Here is an 18,887-nt window from a genome sequence, read left to right as displayed (position 1 = left end):
TGTGGAAAGTCATTGGACACGGTGGTTCGATATACATGCATGTATTTACTTTGATGCTTCATTGGAGGGCCATACTAGCGACTTGGACAGCTTTGTACCCAGCTCACTTTCCGACCGCCCAGCAGCCTATCGGGTCGCAGACCTGGTCCGCCTGATTCTCCATCACGGCCATGATCTCACAGCCGTCATCGTTATACACCTTCACACAGCCTGCGGGGTACGAGCAGGTAGGGAACCTGGACAAAACGAAAACAAAGATATATAAGGGTACTAGTATTAGTACAATGAACATACTCTAGTTTTTATTGACGAACCATGATAAGGCGACATGTTAGAGGATTTGTCAATGTTGCAAAGTCGCACATCTGCTTAACAGTATCATTTCTACTGGCAATTCCCACGACAGCAAGGTACTTCTACAGTCGGTGCAATCCATAGAATTCCCAAGCAAGTTAAACGGTAGCACGGGAAAACTTTAGTGCAGATTTTCTATAATAATGGGTTTTAAATAGGGAAGTTATTATCATTAAAACCGCTACACCATACTCGTGCGCAAAAATATCGACTGGACGCCACTTTCCGTCAACGTCACTTCAATCACGCAAAACAAATCGTATGGATCACAATTATTGCAAGATCTACATGATACTTACGCCTGGTTGCAGCCGTGGGCCCCGGCCCAACATTGGCACGTGTAGCAGCCCTGGTTCCATACGTCTCCTGGTTGGTAAGGCTTGCCGGTCTCATCCGCCGGGCACGGTCCTGGCAATATAGGAAACTTAAAAACATGAAAACACTAGGTACACTACGCGCCGGTTTTACCTCCCACCGTGTTCCATATGGCATGTTCAACTTTTTGAATTTAATGCAGCGTTCAGTCCCCTTGTCTAAAGTAATGTATTTTTCTTGCTAGTGATATGCTTAGCTGTTAGCAAACCTCTTACCTTGTACCACGTACCCATTCACATTGATGAGCAGAGTAGAGACTACCAAGAGAGCGACGCAGATGAGGTTCGCCATGTTTCTTCTCTCGTGTATGTTGGACGAAAAGAGGTGTCTGAACCGAGAAAGTTGATTTAAGTCTGCAAGTTATGTTTACATAGGCGAGAGCAAACATGTGGGCGGTTCTACAAATTCTGCAGACCGCCTGATGGAATTTTGCAGTGTTAGTAATGCCAATTTCTCTTAGGTTTCACTTGCAGATCGACTGAAATATGTTAGTTTTGTAGAGACTTTTAATAAACAAACAGAAAATGATGAGATCCAGTCTCTTTCTACGAAACAGATCTGACTTACACCACAAACTAAAAGTTACGCCTAGCCTAGAATGTTTGGCTTGCCAAGGAAGTTATTGTAACTCCTCGTTGTTTTTTTTCAGTCTGAAATGTACAGAGTGCTTAATTGCATGCGAGATATCTTTCACCATTGTCAATGTAAATAGTATGACAGCACGAGATAATGCTGTGATGTTTTAAAGGTCACACGATGGGAAAGAAATCAGCTGGTTATGCAAATCGATGTGGGACATGAGCGTGCAATGACGTATACGTGACGTCAACCTAAGAGTGATCATTGACGACTATATAATACGACTACGCCGGGCAAAGTTATAAGGATATATATGTTTCAACCTTCGCCCTTCTCCATGACCAATACAAATTGGATAGCCAAGCGGCTACTTCAGTGTGCTAAAGGTTAATACTACCTGCAACTGTCTCACGGCGCAAACTGACATGAGTGTAGCTTTCTCCCACAGCTATAAAACGCGTTTTTTCCCATTTTTAATGTTCCATACCAGTATTAGCTACCGAACAAGCGTTACCCCTCGAATTCAAGTGAAGATTAAGAAGAATGAATCAGTAAACAGCTCTATTTGCAACTGACTTTCCATTTGCCCGACAGGACTACTAAATCCCAATATGTACTTCCATACCATGGATCGTCAGCTGCTGTATAAGTTCATTCAGTACCAAGGACAGCCCCACTAAGGCTAACGTCACATTTCCACAAAGGGACCCGGCCGGGCAGTTTTGAGGAACGAAATGCAAGACATAAAAAACAGCTAAAACACAAAACGGACAAAAAACGATTCTACAGCATGCCTTTGTTGGCATAAACTTTATTTTTTTGCTTTCCGCAAACAGCCCGGCCGGGCCCCGGGTAGGAAATGTGACGTACACCTAAGGGGCAGTTTAGTTCCAGCATGCCTGTTTGTAGTGAAAGATCAGGTGGACACGATTCTTCGATACATGTGCTTTATTGCAACGCATCGAGGGGCACTTGAACAGCTTTGTTGTTCCCAGCTCACTTTCCGACCTGCCAGCAGCCTATCGGGTCGCAGACCTGGTCAGCCTGGTTCTCCATCACGGCCATGATCTCACAGCCGTCATCGTTATACACCTTCACACAGCCTTCGGGGTACGCGCAGGTAGGGAACCTGGACAAAACGGATACAGATGCATACCTGATGAACATACTCATCTAGTTTTTTTAACGTTGAACAGCGATAAAAAGGCGAGAATTAGAGTAGAGTAGAGAATTTCTCGATGTTGCATAGTACATCTATATCATGGCTACTGGCAACTCCACAGAGCCAAGGCAGCTCTACGTATACAGTCGGTACAATCGTTGAGTATTTAAAATCAACTGAAAGGTTGGATGCACTTCTACGAAGGACAGTCCCGTACGTCTAAGTATAGTCTGTTGTAGAGGAGGCATCCGGCCTATCCCACAATACATTGCGGTTTCCGGTCTACGCCAGATATATACGTTGGACCGGAAGTTCTAGTTCATTCGAAACTATGTCGGCGCCTCAGACGGATGGGAAAGCGGTGTCTCCCGGCTTTTCGTCCTGTAAGCATAATAATATAAATAATAAAGACAGCTAATGTTCTATGAGGCAGATAATGTGTATGAAACATATGGAATTCCAGATAAGGATAGAGACATAGTAACCTTAGCGGGAATGAGGGAAAATCATAAAGAGCGGATTAACTCAGCATTGTACCAGACACTTTCTAGGTACATCGAGCGGACAAACAGGTTCAGTCAATCATTCTCTTGCTGATATCATGCACGAGTAAGCACCCTGGGAATAAAACCACGTGAAACCAGATCACAAGCACCTTGAACCGGAAGCAGAATGAACCGGAAGTATATAGCACCTTGAGTCTACGTCTAGCGCAACACAGTAGACGGAACCAGCCTCACGGAAAACAGGGATATCAAATAATTTGTCAGTTTGTACTGTATCGATAAGTCGCTATTCCAGACATGGGAATGCTTACAAGCTGATATTGTGTCTGCCAACCTGCGGTGCGGCCGATTTTCTCTGGTAGCTTCAAATTGACAGCGATAATCCCGGCCCGGGGCTGCCGACAAACAACACAAGTGCCAGCGCAAGGTCACCAAAAATTCCCCGCACCAAAGCTGCTTGGAGTGGGCAGACGTTGTGTGGCAAAGGTGAGTCTCTACCATCTATCCTTGCACAATTTTGTGTCTCTGGCATCCTTTGTAAACTCAACCTCCTTTTTAACCTATTTTCTCCGTATTTTCTTACAAACAGTCGCCGTATCGGGCGAAATTGTAAGTTGTTGGGGGGAGGGGGGCAAAGCTTGTTTTGTGCGGAGGAGACATGAACCGCAAATACCATGACGTTTTTAACAAAACCAACGTAGAATTTCAATATTAGAACATATGTTTCAATTTTGATTGGATTAAAAATCTGGGAGGGGCGACAAAATTGTGCTACAAATCTGTTTCAGGGCTACGGCCGCGTGGCGCGTTGGTCACCCGATCCCTCGATCTCGGAAGTTAAGCAACGCGACGGTCCGGACAGTGCTTGGATGGGGGACCAACCAAGGACGTCCGGATTGCTGTAGCCTCACGAAGTTTCCACGAAATCGTCTTCCGGGAGAGACGTAAAACGGGGGTCCCGTGCTCGAGGAGGTGCCTCGACCACGTTAAACAGCCTCATTACTCATACTGGGGGGCGACAAAATTGTGCTACAAATCTGTTTCAGGGCTCAAAATACCACCTACATATGCATGTTAGTGCACTGCAGGTAAAATTGGATTTTTTTCAGGTATTTCTGGTGTCTACCTGCACCTATATTAAAATTGCACTGGTCCATATACTAGGTTTTATACATAAATGTCCTGGAGTTGTAGGTGGATTTGATTGTTATTAGCTCAGCATTGACTGTTACCACCTATTAAGTATATATAAAAAAATGGTTCCTGAACTGACAATTTTAGTATGATCCATACTTTCAAAATTCAGAATGGTGCAGGTTAAATTTGTCTGGTGTAGTTAATTTCCAGTGTTACCTGCACCAGTGCAGGTATGCAGAAAAAAGTATTTCGAGCCCTGGTTTTAGATCCAACGTCGTGTGTACACTGCTGTGCTAATTTTTAGCAGGGCCAATACTTAAAATCAGTCAAGTCTAATTTTCCTGCTTGTAATGATATGGACAATAGTAAACCGTTACAGAAATGTCCTGATCTTATGATCAGTTAGGCCTGGATGATGTATGCATGGGCTGGCATTTTTGCTGGAAACCTTTACAGTTACAAGGTTGGCAATGTAAATGTAAATGTAAAATTTTCCTGCAAAAATGCCAACCCATTCATACGTCATCCAGGTGTAACAGTACTGTTCAAGTACTGCCAACCGACCATGCAAAATGGCTTTGAGCCTTTCGGCATAATCAGTTGCATACTTGGTTTTGTGAGTTTGGCTGCCCGGGTCCAGTGTGATAGGTTGCAGATTCGAATCCCGGGGTTGAGCTTGCGGTAAAAACTGTTCTACTCGCCTCTAGCGTTTCACAGGACTAATCATGATTAAAATTTAAGTGTGCCTATTGTTATTTCTGTGTCATGGATTCAATCTTATCCCTCAATACAGTGGTTCGACGAGGGCGGTGAATTCTAAAGCACACCTTAGAGATGGGAGTGGGAAGGCATCACGCCTTCGTCAGTTGACCCCCATCAACCACTGCAGACAGCCTTGATGACTTGGACTACAGTGATGAAGACAGTGAGTTGTGAAGCAGTAACATGTTTAAAGATTATGCCACAGAATAATGATAAAAATATGTGGTGATTGCAGTCTTTCAGTCGTATCTAATACACTTTATGGAAAATGTAAGATGTTGCAACTGTAATACTGTATATACACGGTACACCGTATGGAAAACTCAAGACGGTGATATCTAAAGCCTTAGTAAAGGAAGTTGCATAACTCTATTGTCTATAGTATATACTAGTGATATAGTAGTAATTGTGGTACAACATGTTGTATCTGTCATAATTTACAGAGAAGACAAATCACTATTATACACATTGTTTTTGTCATCTGCTCCCCACTTGCCTTTCTTCACAACTGCTATTGAAGCTCCAAACCCATTCTGTACAGGGTGTAGTTCAAACTTGGGTGTAGATGGTAATGTAACAGATCCAATTTCTTCTCTCTTCATTGCTTTTGTAACTTTCAGAATCATCTCAACAGGCATGTAACCAATAACTTTCCAGTGGTTTACCAAGGCATCGATTTTAATAACATTTCTGTCCTAATGGTTGTCCGGTTCAAAGTCCAATCTAACAGGAACAGGCCTCATGTTGACTAACATTTTGTCTTTTACAGCTGCAAGAGTGTCTTGGTATTTCCTTTCTCGTGTCAAGCCGCGCTGTTCAATGGTGGCTGCCTCCAATTCTTCATCATCATCACTGTCTTCACTCTCTACTGGAGATGGATGGGAAGTGGCTGATGCAGGAGTGAGGGAGCCACTAGCTGGGCAGCAATATGGACAGTCTCCATAATCCAGCACCGGCATGTTCTCAGGGGTATGGATGCCAGACTGACTAAGAGTTGGCACAGTCAGTGGGACTTTTGTGATGTGCTCCCATTCCCATATGCATATTGCAGTTGTTACGGCACTGCAGGAGAACTTCCGTGTTTGATATCTTAACTTCTGGACATGCTATATGGCTATCCTTTTCAAATAGTGTATTTGGTATATCTTATAAGTAATTGGTGAAGTGTTGATCCCCTAGTGGCTTCTTTTGGAACTACAGGGGCCAATTTAGTGTTGATAGCTTACATTAATTTAGTGTTGATAGCTTACATTATATATGTTATATCAGGAAAATGTGACTTGCTCAATATTACTGTCCCATTGAGGTAGCCAGAGAAATATGGATTTCTTTTGTCAGGAATAGCCTTCTTGACACAGTACAAACTGACAATGTTGCAGCACAAAAATTAACATTCCTGTGCAAGTGGGTCAAGTCTGTATGTATATTTTGTATACTGAAACATAGAGGGTTTGTCTTGTAAATATGTTTCTTGTACATTGCAACATACAGTATTACAGGTGTAACATCTTACTTGAGCTTTCCGTACAGTATATAGATTTTGATACAAATACAGTTGAAAGCAACCAATTCATATTGTACTGTTGAACAACTGTTAAACATATACTGTGTTACTGTCAATCACAATATTTACATAAAATCTCAAGAATATGAAGCAACAGAGAAAAATGTACTGAATGATTGCAACCCCTACATATCATAGTGTGGCATAGCTTTAAATATACTACTGTGTTGTACCAATAAACGAAGAACATGAGATGTAAAAGCCTCTGTAAATACAACATGTCTATCTTAACTAGAACCACTGATACACATACACTTGTCAGTCTCCAACTGTTGTTGGGGATAAGTGTATGGAAACAACCTACATTGAAAAAGTGCACTTGATTGTATTACGGCAATAAATAATTGAAGTCATTCTGTGAAATTGTCTTCATTTTATTATTTATTTGTCAAAAAACAGAACTTGTTACACAACACTGCTTAAAGTCTTCACACCACCCAATGTAGAAAGAAGGTTGAAAACAATGTGCATAGTTTTGCGTATATTATTCAAGAAAACAAGGGGTACTTGTATGTGTGTGTATATATCAAAATATGTACACACGTGTCGAGTTCAAAATATAAGAATTATTCAGTAGACGTGAATGTGCGCCTGTATCTTCATTCACTGGTGGCACACCCACTGCAAATTTGTGGAATCTCTGCTCTATCCATATATTCCATAATTAAAATCTGCATACATAAACATTGGTATATCCATACATTAGACACTATATAGATACTATGGGATCTCTGAGTTAGGACTAGTGGCATCTGTACAGCTGTCTTCTGGCTGTGTGGACGTGGACATCTCAACAAGGGGATATCATTTACGTGTTGTTCTCCTATATGGGCCCGGGTTGAAAAGAGCACACAAATACGGAAGACCGTGTTGTCTATGGCTAAGCTGTCACAAAACCGGCCAGACATAACCTAAAATGTGCAACATGTAACTGAAAATCACAAAAAAAATAGTAATTTATTAAAGCTACGTGCCAGGGAGACATCAACGCCGACAGTGAACAACCGTGTAGATATCGTTTACACAACGCAGCCATAGCCCCCCTCCCCCAAATTTCAAAGTTCTCAGCAAAATGTGGGGACCTTAGATTATCACGGCACCCAACGCAAGCTAAGACATCATAGTACATGTTAAACATACTGAAAACCTAAGGTCCCCACGATTTTTAGTAACCGAGGCAAAGATTCCGTCCGGGAGCGTCATGAAATGAGCAAAATTTCTTGATGTTTACGTAACGCTGTTCGAAGATAAAATGCGCAATTCTAACGTATAGAATACATGTTGCCTCCAAAGGAACACATAAATAGAATATTCATTGCCTCTACGAAGACACTAAAAAACAATAGGCCCCTAAAACTGCACAGCCACGGAGCAGAAAGCCCTAAAAGTGGGCAAGACTGGAAATCACCTTCAGCCACACATGACACACAACCGGAAGTCAGGGGTCAAAGGTTAAATTGCATTCTGGGTAACCCCGGATGCCTCCTCTGGTCTGTTGGTAGCGAAAAGGCCATACGGATACAATGGTTCGATCATTCCCCCACTCCGCGATCCGTCCCATAGCTAGGAGCAGTAGGAGTAGTCTGTCTATACCCAGAGTTTATCTACCACTGGCGCTTCCATACATGTGCTTTAATGCACGATACATGCACTTTCATGCAGATTTGTCTATATATAATACTAGTTATATAAAATAATACAGTTATAGTTTGGAAATAGGGAAGGGACCTGAACAGTACTATCATCGCACCACTACACCATAGTCTTGTGCAAAAATCTCGACGACACGGTACTTTACGTTGTCGTCACAAAGGACACTCGAAACGAATCGTATGGATAGCATTTATTTGTGATGTTTATATGATACTTACGCCTGGTTGCAGGCGTAGTACCCGGCGTAACACTGGCAGGTGTAGCAGCCGTTGTTCCATACGTCTCCTGGATGGTGGGGCTTGCCGGTCTCATCCGCTGGACACTGTCCTGGCAATGTCAGAAACATTTATTATTAATTGGTTTGGCTGTTCAGCACGCACAGACAGGGCTGCCCAACTAGCCTGTGGCTATTACAAAGAGCTAGCCCTGCTGACAAAAACAGAAACAATACAAATGGGATTGGACAAGGACAGGATACTTATCAGAAACATGATGAACTTTATTGTACACGGTACAATGTATGGCAGCGACTATCACACAAAGTACAAAATAAATCTATAGAGTAAAACTTCCAAATGACAAGTTCCACTTTTAGAATTTATGACTATGTTTTATGCCTTTGTTGAATTAAACTAATATTTCTATACATGCTTAGTAATAGGTATTTAAACAAAAAATTCACCTTGTATCGCGTACCCGTTCACATTGACGAGCAGAGTAGAGGCCACCAACAGAGCCACACAGATGAGGTTCGCCATACTTGTTTTAGTATGTCGAATGAAAAGAGGTGTCCAGACCAAGAAATTTATTTAATTCTGTGATCTAAGTTTACATAGGCGAGAGCAAATATGTGGGAGGTTCTAGAAATTCTACAGACCGCCTAATGGAATTTTGCCGTATTGACAATGCCGATGTCTCGCACTCGCAGGTCATAATGATGCGTTTGTTTTATAGAGACTTTGTAAAGAAAAAGCAAGAAATGATAACATCCATTCCAGTCTCTTATTACGAAAGAGATATGATTTACATCAAAAACCTAAAGCTATGTGCACAGTACATGATTTTTCGTCTGGAATGAACGAGGCACATTATCTTTCACTGTTGTTACTGTCAATAGAATGTCTGCTCGAGATAATGTTGTGATGTTAAAAGGTCAGGCGATGGGAAAGAATTCAGCTGGTTATGCAAATCGATGCATGACAAGACGTGTGATAACGTCAAGTGATGACGTCATATGTGACGTCAACCTAAAGGTGATTCTTGACGAATATACGACTATGCTGGGCAGTAAGGAAATACGTGTTTTAATTCTACCTTCAGTCACAGGCCAAAATGACCTGAGCGTAGCTTTCTTCGTTTCCACAGCTATGAAAAATATATAGATATAGATATAACGTTATATATTGATATAGATATAGATACAGATACAGATACAGATATAGATATAGATATAGATACAGATACAGATATAGATACAGATACATAGAGCAATCCTTCCTTTGGAGAAAAAAGAATGTCCCATTCAGTACCAAGGACAGACCCACTAAGGAGCAGTTTAATTCCAGCATAGCCTGCTGGCAGTGAAAAGTCAGGAAAACACGGTTGTTCGATATATGTTCTTTATTTTCAATGCATCATTGGGTGATCGTAGCGACTTGAACAGCTGTGTTCCCTGCTCACATCACACAGTACATCGGGTCGCAGACCTGGTCAGCCTGGTTCTCCATCACGGCCATGATCTCACAGCCGTCATCGTTATACACCTTCATACAGCCATCGGGGTACGTGCAGGTAGGGAACCTGGGCAAAACGGATACAAATAGATATCACAATAGCACAATAAACATGGTCATCTAGGTCTTTAACGTTGACTGACAATAAAAGGCGACATAGTAGAGAATTCCTCGATGTTGCAAAGTCTATATCATGGCTACTGTCAATTTGACACGTAGAGCTAAGACAGTTCTACGTATACAGTCGGTGCAACTGTAAAAGCTTGAACATTGGTCATCGGGGTACGTGCAGGTAGGGAACCTGGGCAAATGAAAACAGTGAGGTAAATTTATAAAGCTAGTTCACCTCTATCCACAAGGTAACCTATATGCATTGTTTTTAAAAAAATCCAGGTATTTAGAGGCATCAAGTCGAGGGACGATAGTTTTGAAACTACAATAGTTTGAACATATTACACATTGAAACCACCGTCCGTCGACTTGATATCCCTTAATACTGTGTGGGTTAACACAACGAATATAGGTTACTCTGCGGATAAAGGTGAGCTAGCGTTTAATAGGTCCATAGCCTTTTGAGGCCGTAGGGACAGCGGGTTGCGATGTTGCTATCCACTCTGTGTGTAGGGTACGGTATTGGAAGGCGGAGCCCAACCCTTTCCTTCTCCTACCTTTTACCGCCCTAAATGAATTCAGGTTGGCGTCGGGCGTGGCGTAACTGGTAGAGCGTTCGGCTCGGAATCTATAGGTCCTGAGTTCGATCCCCGCCGTGCCGCCGACGTTGTACCCTTGGGAAAGGCACTTTACACAACCTTCCTCACTTCACCCAGGTGTGAAATTGGGTGCCTGACTTCGGTCGGGGAGGTAAAAGATTACCTTTACTTTCTGTCTGTACCGCGTATGTGGCACTGTTGATATAAGTTACGTGAGTGCTGTGCCACATTGTCCTCGTTTATCCAAAAAGCAAATAGAAAAAAAGGAATTCAGGTCATCATTATGGGCCATCCGAAGCTTATATAGTAGAATGCATCGGCCATGACTCTTTACGCAGAGGTTCAGCTCCAGCTTGTGTTTGACATCACCTTGTCGAGCTGGTCAAAGAAAACAATCCCTGACAAAACAAACTGTCCGACAAAATGACTAAAAGACTTTAAAATCAGCCTGAGCGTACGTAGAGATTCTTTGTATGTTCGTCGGCATTTTTGTATCTGCGCTACCAGCCCAAAGCTGCCTAGGCAGACTTGTCTCATCGTCAATTAAGTCAAAGTCAAAGAGATTACTACGTAACGTCATCTGCCCACACGACTCTTACCGCTCATTGCAGCCGTAGAACCCAGTAGAACAGGTGCACGAGTAGCAACCCTCGTTCCACTGGTCTCCTGGATGGTAAGGCCTGCCGTTCTCATCATCTGGACACGATCCTGGTAAATTGGGAAACTTGAAATCATGACTAGCCCCAGGAACACTGACGACCGTTTCACGTTTCAGGAGGTACTGTATATCACTTCAGCTGCGGTACGTTGAAGGCGTCGCTGCGGCCGTGCGATTTGACAGAGCGCTGAGCGAATCGTTAAAAGGCGAATGTTTTTACGCTTTGTTGTGTTGTCGTTTTAGTCATACTTGTACGTTTTGCTTGATATTTCCACTACAGATTCAAGGGTAACACAGGTTAAATGTAGAACGCAGCGATGCCGCCAGCGTACCACAGTCTATACCCCTTAGATATTTGTTAGCGTCTAAATCCCAACAAATTGATACTCATTCTAACTTACCCAGACGTTTCAAATGGCATGATTCACTTTCATTTGATAATTTGTTACCAAAATACGGCTGTTAACAAATAAAAAAAGCCTTGCAAATGGGGCATAGATGATAGTTGTTCGATCTAATTTAATCCCGATTCTTTCTAAATAGCGAACGACGAAACCACAATACTGTATACTCCATATGGTAGGTCTTACATATTGTTACGCGTGCCTGTTCCATATGGCAAGGTCCACTTTTCATACAATGATTCTACGAATGTATGTGTAAAACTTATATCTCTCTCTTTCTGTGCTTTGTTCACAAACCTCTTACCAACCTCCTTGCTCTTACCTTGTACCATGTACCCGGCATTCACATTAGCGATCAGAGTCGATGCCACCAAGACAGCCACGCAGATGAGGTTCGACATGGTTGCTCTCGGACCAAAAGAGTTGTTTGAACCGAATAAGTTGATTTAAGTTGGAAGTTGGTCTTGAAATTATGTTTACATAAAGCAAGAACAAACATGTGGGCGGTTCTACAGACCGCCTGGTGGCATTTCGACGTGCAGACATGTACACTTGCACTCGCCGATATACATATACATAAGTTTATTGCAAATTCTTGCCCAAGGGCCAATTGCAGGTGACAAAAGAAACAAGACAGACAAATAATGGTAAGCACTAAAGCACAGTATAGTAAGCGACTACTCTAGTCCAACTTAAAGATGTAACGTTTTAGGTTTGACTTAATATAATCAACTTAAGATTTTAATTTTGGAGATTTTGTAAGATGAAACGAATAAAAGATATTTAGGGACAAATATCCCATTTTCATTAAATAAAGGGGATCTATGTGTCAAAGTAACGTATATATTAATGGCTTCATGCAAGTTGAGCTTCCGCTAGAAAAGAAAAACCGATTAATTGTACGTTATCTTTCATAGTTGTTACAAGGGCTGCCTGCGACTGCTAAGAAGCATGCGGATTTTACGAAACTTATACGAGTTTTACCATCAGTAAAGATCGTGTGTGTTCCGCAAAACACGTCTGAGTTCCGTAAAATCGGTATGAGTACCTAGTCTCTCCTGGTTACTGTAAATAAGATGTCAACTCGAGATAGGGTGCAATGTACATGAAGCGCAGGTCAGACCATGGGAATGAAATCAGCTGGTTATGCAAATCAGCATTACGTGTGTGACCTAATTATGACCAATAAACGACTGAAAGTGTCTTTCACAACAGCCTATCGTAGGAAAGCATATTGCAGCAGACTTGTGACTATGATGATATGAGAATATGATAAATCGTTTATGTGCTACAACGTTGACGCTAGTTCACCTTTATCAGCCGGGTGACCTTTATTCGTTGTCCTTAAAAACCGTACGTTTAGGAGTATTAAATCTGCGGACTGTGGTTTAACATTTGGTGCATTTGCAATATTTTCAAAATGTTCCTGTGTGAAACCACCGTCCGTCGACTTTATATCCTTAAATACGCTTTTTTACAAACAACGGATATAGGTCACCCTCGGATAAAGGTGAACCAGCGTTATATATTAGCATGTATGAGAGCGAAATCTAAGGAGCAACGTTAACTGGAATCGGAGGCAATACATTTACAGAGAATGAATTATCTTTATTTCACCCATGAGAATGACAACGAACAATCAACTACCCCTAAATCCGGGCTATCATATGGATATCACACCTATCAACGTAGTATGCATTTGACAAATTAGACCTATCCTTAATATGTTCATGGTGACGTACTTAATGAACTCCATCTATTGTAATCAAATGATTCGTGAATCAAGACGTCACGTCACGTAGGAACAATTGGACTCCGATTGTAAATTAACTAAGAATGAGACATTACTATTCTAATTTCTAAGTAACAGACCGGTCTAAAGTCAGGCGTTCAGTGTTTCATTTGTAATATGGGATCCTCTACTTCGTGGCTCTAAGATATAAGCATCCAAATCTGCTGCTTATCAAACTATAGCATTAGAATTTATACATTATCTGTATTTATCGCTTTATCTTTATAATCTAGAAAGCAGTTTCCATGTCAATGGCTTCATCTGGAAAAAGTGCCCCCATCAACTGTAACAGCCTCTCTTCCAGCCCATCTGGTGTCGGTCTTGTAGCTGGAACGTCGCGCCAGCACGCCCTCATCAGTCGGTACAGGTCCTCTGGACATCCCGGTGGCCTCTTCATCCGTATTCCTTGCCTCAGAATCCCTACCATCTGGAGAAATGTCAGATGAACTTTGTCGTCAAAGCACGGGTCGTTTCCCAGCGTGGCGATCTCCCACAGTAGCACGCCGAAGGACCAGACGTCACTCTCACAGGTGTACTCGCCGGTTTCTATGGACTCCAGCGCCATCCACTTCAGCGGGAGGAATTCCTCAACGCCATGATTGTTCGTTTTGACGTACTGAGTGGTGGCGTAGACATCTCTGGCCAGTCCGAAGTCAGTCAACTTGGCCACGTTGTCGGCAATGATCAGGACGTTCCGAGCGGCCACGTCACGATGAACGATTTTCAGGCGTTCCAGCTCTTGAAGAGCTCGTGATATGTGGACAGCGTACTTAAGAAGGTTTCCGTGTAGGACTTCGCCGTCTCTGTTCTTCACTGATCTCAGAAAACCTAGCAGATCGCCTTTTGGAGCATACTCTAGGAGGATGTACTTCTCTCTAGACTTGGCGATGAGCCCCAAAAGTCGAACGATGTTGGACGCGCGAACATTGCCATTTTGTTCGTGAACAGCCACTAATATAGCTGCTTCTCTGTAGAAGTCTCGGTATGACTGCGAATCCTCCACGCGAACTGTCTTGGCGGCAACGTCGAGCTCTCCCTCAGGTGTGCGCAATTTTGCCCTTCTGACTTGCCCAAACATCCCTTCCCCTATCAGTGGACCTGGGGTAAGGTGGCCGCTCTTCTTCTCCCAACGTCTCAGCCAGCCCGGCTGTAGACTCTGCGCTAGATCCTGCTCCATTCTCCTCAGCTCGAAAAGTATCTTGTCCTCTTCACTCGTGTCGGGCGCAGAGCAAGCCAGGATCTGCGTTTTGTAGAGTATCGCCATCACTATAGCAAAAAGTAAGACCACCGAGCCCGTGGATAGCAGACTTTCGAGCAGCGGTTCATATTTGTCACAGTTCCGTCCCGTCCATGGCGACACGCATGTGCAGCTGCCATCCTCGTTGTTACATGTAGCGTTGTTCTTACAGGTGCAGGCGTATTGACATACCCAACCGAACCTGCCTCTTGAACACGGTTTGCTGCAATTCCTTCCATACCAACCGGCAGTGCACTTACACTTTCCGTCGCCATGGTTACAGTTCGCACCGTTTAAACAGTTACAGCTCTTTCTACAGTCTTTACCGTACTTGCCAGCTGGGCATTGTGTCTCGCACCTGATTCCTTTCCATCCCGGTGGACAGACACAACCAGCCCACCTGTCACAGCTGGCACCTTGTGTGCAATCACATGTTTCAGTACACTGAGCACCTTTACGATTTGGTGGACAATTCACGATTTCAAACTCGAGCGTTCCGTTCCAGATGTCTCCACCTGTATCTTTAACCAGGCAGGTGTAAGTGCCGTTGTCTTGAGCTTGTATGTTTGAGATCGCCGCTGTCAAGACTTTTTCTCCACTCACCGATTTCTCGGATCCATTCGGGAATTTCAGAGACACAGATTCGACGTCAACGTTGTACGCCTTGCAGTGAAACGTGACGTTGGCGGAGGTGTAGATCTCTCTAGGGTCGCTAGGTGTCGTGGTGACAGACACCTCCTTCTTAGGAGTGTCACAAGCTGTGCCTTTCCAGCCGGGCGGACATTTGCAGGCACCGTTAAACCCGTGGCAACGGGCGCCGTTCTTACAGGTGCAGTTTTTATCGCAGAGCAAGCCGTATTTCCCATCCGGGCAGCCTACTGGATGCACCTCTATATCCACGTATTCGATGCCTTTGATCAAAGACCAATACACACTGAACGGGTCCTTAATCGGTGGGACTTCGCATGTGTACGACTGTATTTCGTTTGAAGACAATGAGCCGAATTCCATCCATACGAAGTAGTTGTAATCTTCATTTTCCATGACGGATCTAGGAACAACCTTCCTTAGTTCAGCAAGTCCATACTCCGACTCATGTTTCATATTTAGTATGGTGACGGAAATGCTGGGTTGTTTGGACTCCCCTGTGCATGTTAACTGACGAACGTAATTACCCCATAGACCATTCAATACTGTAATGATATCGGGTTCCGTAAAGTACCGAACTATACGAATGTTACAATCACTATTGCTTGTCTGGATCACCCATGGGGGTTGTGTTGAATTTACCCAGGAGCCACTGGTTTGCTTGCTAGCAGTCAGAGTAAAATGGACAACCTCGCCCGTTATCTGTACAGCTTCAATGCTCAACTTCACACGAAAGAGGAATTCTTCTGACTTACTGTTGACTGGAGTTGCACACATTTCGTTATACACTTGAGGAGCATATCCTTCAACATCGGTCAAATCTATATGGACAATGATGTCGTCAACTCCATTGTGAACTTTCAGTTTGTATCTCAGCTGTTCTGAATAGTCCAGGGGTTTTGCGACGACGATGGTGCAGTTCTTCGTCACAATAAAGTCGTTGTCCGGATCTCCCTGCATTTTGGTACACGGAAGTTCCGCTTTCTCTTCATCGGTTTTGGTCTCCGACAAGCGCGACAGGTTGAATATGACTTCGCCCACAGTGACGTTTTCTGGTATAGTTTTCTGGAACTCCAGACTAGTTGTAGAGGCAGCACCACAGAAAAACAGGAAAAGACAGTCTGTTAGAAAAAGTAATTCCATTAGTTTTGCCACCATGTTTCCAGTTGCGCTCGCACCAGTGCCTCGATTGGAAATGCGCTTTATTTCCTTACGTGCGTGGACACTTATACACATGGATGTCTAAATAAGTACCAAAGTACATATTACACATGCACATACCTTCACAACCATGGTCGTAGAGTCAACAAGGAACTTTGAATTAGTTACTCTGAATTTGTAAACGTGATAAGAAGGCATTGTGTTTTATTCCTCCATGGCAAATATTACCATAGAGTAAGCATGTGATGTTAATAAAAAAAAAAGCATTTACTTGTGCCCAAATCTACTAAACAAGCCCGTAGTAATCATTCAAGATTCAGTGAGGAGGTGTGTTGATAATAAATGCGTCAAACATGAAAACGGTTATTTTTTAGGTACTATGTGTTCGTGTCACACACACACGTGAACGTTTAATACAAAGATTGGTTCCGATAGGCACGTTTTGGTAAGACCTACAAAAGGACCAAAAGAACGCGAACTAATGATAGATGGTAACATTATATCTTAAGATATGATGTGATATGATGTGATATGATATGATATATGATATGATATGATATGATATGATATGATATGATATGATATGATATGATATGATATGATATGATATGATATGATATGATGCAGTAAAAACAGTTTATACACGAGTTTAGGCTGTCATGTCTTCGGCAGAACTTTCTAATGCTGTCTCTTAACACCGTTTACTTGATTTTTGTGGCAGTAAAACATGGCCCGAGACATTTTATCAATTTCGGAAATATGTTGAGGAACAGGGAACACATATAGCAAGTCCAGTACTACACCGGCGTGTAGTTAGAGAGATGTACAAATACGTCTGTCTTTATTTCCATCAACATTCCGTGAAGAAAACCGTCTTGTTTGAACCAACCGCTCCTCAACACATTGACCACCTGTTGGATTCTTTTATTCACCTTTCCCGTCTCCGTAATATGTCTGCATTTCCTACAAAAGCTTTGGAAACCAAGCTGTCTGCACAAAATGTATAAACTGTGATTTTCCAAACTTTTTTAGTTTCTATTTTCGATTGGTATCAGCCACTCCTCGATCCGTGCACCTCCCAAGCCAAGTAAGGGACAACAAACACATCCGTCCCCATCTATGAAATGGAATCGCCCACAAACCGTGACCGTTTGTATTTTAATATCACTGTGAAACAGTGAAAGTTGCAATTGAGAAATAGTTAGGGTATCAATTTTGAACTAGAAGTCAAGTTAGATTAGGAACATCTTACCATTTTTCTATTTTAGGATGTTTTTGAAAACTTCACCTTTGACCCCGACGATGACGATGACCCCTGAATGACCCCGAGTGATGAGAAGTGGGGAATACCGAGCTGCGGGGAAAACCCACTGATGAAAATGCTGCTAGAAAGGGAAGTGTGTGTCGTTATTGCGGTTGAACAATAGAATCCAGGAAACTGAAGGACTTTTCTGATGTTTTTGACCAAAGGACAGACCACTGATTTGTCCAACTGTGTCGAATTTTGGGGAATTATGTGTACCTGACATACCCGGAAGTAAAGTAACAGTAACTGTTTTTCGCGCCACAACTTGACGCGAAATCAAGCTCCAGTTTGTGGCATATTGTGTATTTCGATCAGCACCAGTCATCTCGGAGCACACCAAGAAAGGTAAGGGTTGACACTGGAAGTACTTAACGATACTTTGGTCATATTGTAGGCCACATAACCCGAAGATCCGGAAGCGGGTATGCCTAAAAACCACAAACGGTTTATACTAACAACCACAAACGGTCTAGGAATACAGACATGCAATGTACACGAGACAAGGACTTTTTAACGAATTTTCTTACTGGTCTGCTTTTCATAGTTACAAAGAGCATCGTTAGATAGTATGACGTTGGCATGTGATTCTTTTTTAGTACTTGGGAATTAATTATATTCAATCATGATACAATTTTCATTGGCACATTGTAAGAAAGAAAGGGGTAACAAATATCCGTCGCTTTAAAAAAAACGGGTATTTAGAGATATCAAGTCGACGGACAATAGTTTCAAACTACACTAGTTTGAACATATTACAACTTGAAACCTCCGTCCGTCGACCTGATAACGAATATAGGTTACCCTGCGGATAAAGGTGAACTAGCGTTATTTTTGACTACATGTAACGTTACATGTAGTCAAAAATACACTCATGCTTGATGCTGTGGTGACTTGCTTACCTTCTTTTGTTTGCAATCTTCAGGGGGAAATTTTGCTTGTTGTAGACTAGTTTGATAACGTCTCTACTTGCTAGTTGAGTTATTAGTGAAAAAATTCACAGGGGTTTCAGCTTGAACTTGAGAGGGGGGAACAAAACACTGGTATATTGTAAGGCTACCAGCACACTTTCAGCAGTGTGATAACATTACGGTTTTTTTTGTTAAACTTCTTTCTGAGGAGATTAAGAAGACATCAAGATGGCAGAAG

General features: G+C 42.5%; 3 protein-coding genes and 1 long non-coding RNA gene across 7 annotated transcripts; 1 reads left to right on the top strand and 3 right to left on the bottom strand.

Annotated features, from left to right (window-relative positions):
• Window positions 1-58: 58 nt before the first annotated feature.
• LOC118421233 (SCO-spondin-like) lies at window positions 59-12,074 on the bottom strand. Of its 4 annotated transcripts, XM_035828428.1 has the most exons (4): window positions 11,920-12,074; window positions 11,135-11,243; window positions 9,799-9,892; window positions 82-142 (listed from the first exon to the last, which is right to left on the bottom strand). In XM_035828428.1, the coding sequence occupies exons 1-4, from the start codon at window positions 11,996-11,998 to the stop codon at window positions 104-106; spliced, it is 321 nt and encodes a 106-aa protein (XP_035684321.1). In that variant the 5' UTR covers window positions 11,999-12,074; the 3' UTR covers window positions 82-103. The 4 variants fall into 4 exon arrangements, with proteins under 4 accessions (XP_035684322.1, XP_035684321.1, XP_035684323.1 ...); XM_035828429.1 differs by lacking the exons at window positions 9,799-9,892; window positions 11,135-11,243; window positions 11,920-12,074 and adding exons at window positions 654-762; window positions 945-1,125 and having other exon boundaries at window positions 59-236; XM_035828430.1 differs by lacking the exon at window positions 82-142 and having other exon boundaries at window positions 9,695-9,892.
• LOC118421234 (SCO-spondin-like) lies at window positions 2,239-8,881 on the bottom strand. Its single transcript, XM_035828432.1, has 3 exons — window positions 8,775-8,881; window positions 8,311-8,419; window positions 2,239-2,437 (listed from the first exon to the last, which is right to left on the bottom strand). The coding sequence occupies exons 1-3, from the start codon at window positions 8,848-8,850 to the stop codon at window positions 2,305-2,307; spliced, it is 318 nt and encodes a 105-aa protein (XP_035684325.1). The 5' UTR covers window positions 8,851-8,881; the 3' UTR covers window positions 2,239-2,304.
• LOC118421235 lies at window positions 3,391-6,095 on the top strand. The gene is made up of 3 exons (XR_004831813.1): window positions 3,391-3,462; window positions 4,907-5,038; window positions 5,645-6,095. It is a non-coding gene; the product is annotated as an uncharacterized LOC118421235 (long non-coding RNA).
• A 1,180-nt stretch (window positions 12,075-13,254) lies between the features above and the next one.
• LOC118421232 (tyrosine-protein kinase receptor Tie-1-like) lies at window positions 13,255-16,092 on the bottom strand. The gene has a single exon (XM_035828427.1). The coding sequence runs from the start codon at window positions 16,049-16,051 to the stop codon at window positions 13,619-13,621; it is 2,433 nt and encodes an 810-aa protein (XP_035684320.1). The 5' UTR covers window positions 16,052-16,092; the 3' UTR covers window positions 13,255-13,618.
• Window positions 16,093-18,887: the final 2,795 nt, after the last annotated feature.

This window comes from Branchiostoma floridae, chromosome 8, assembly GCF_000003815.2.
Source record: "Branchiostoma floridae strain S238N-H82 chromosome 8, Bfl_VNyyK, whole genome shotgun sequence".
NCBI classification, from domain to species: Eukaryota; Metazoa; Chordata; class Leptocardii; order Amphioxiformes; family Branchiostomatidae; genus Branchiostoma; species Branchiostoma floridae.
This window is presented reverse-complemented; position numbering and strand designations above follow the sequence as displayed.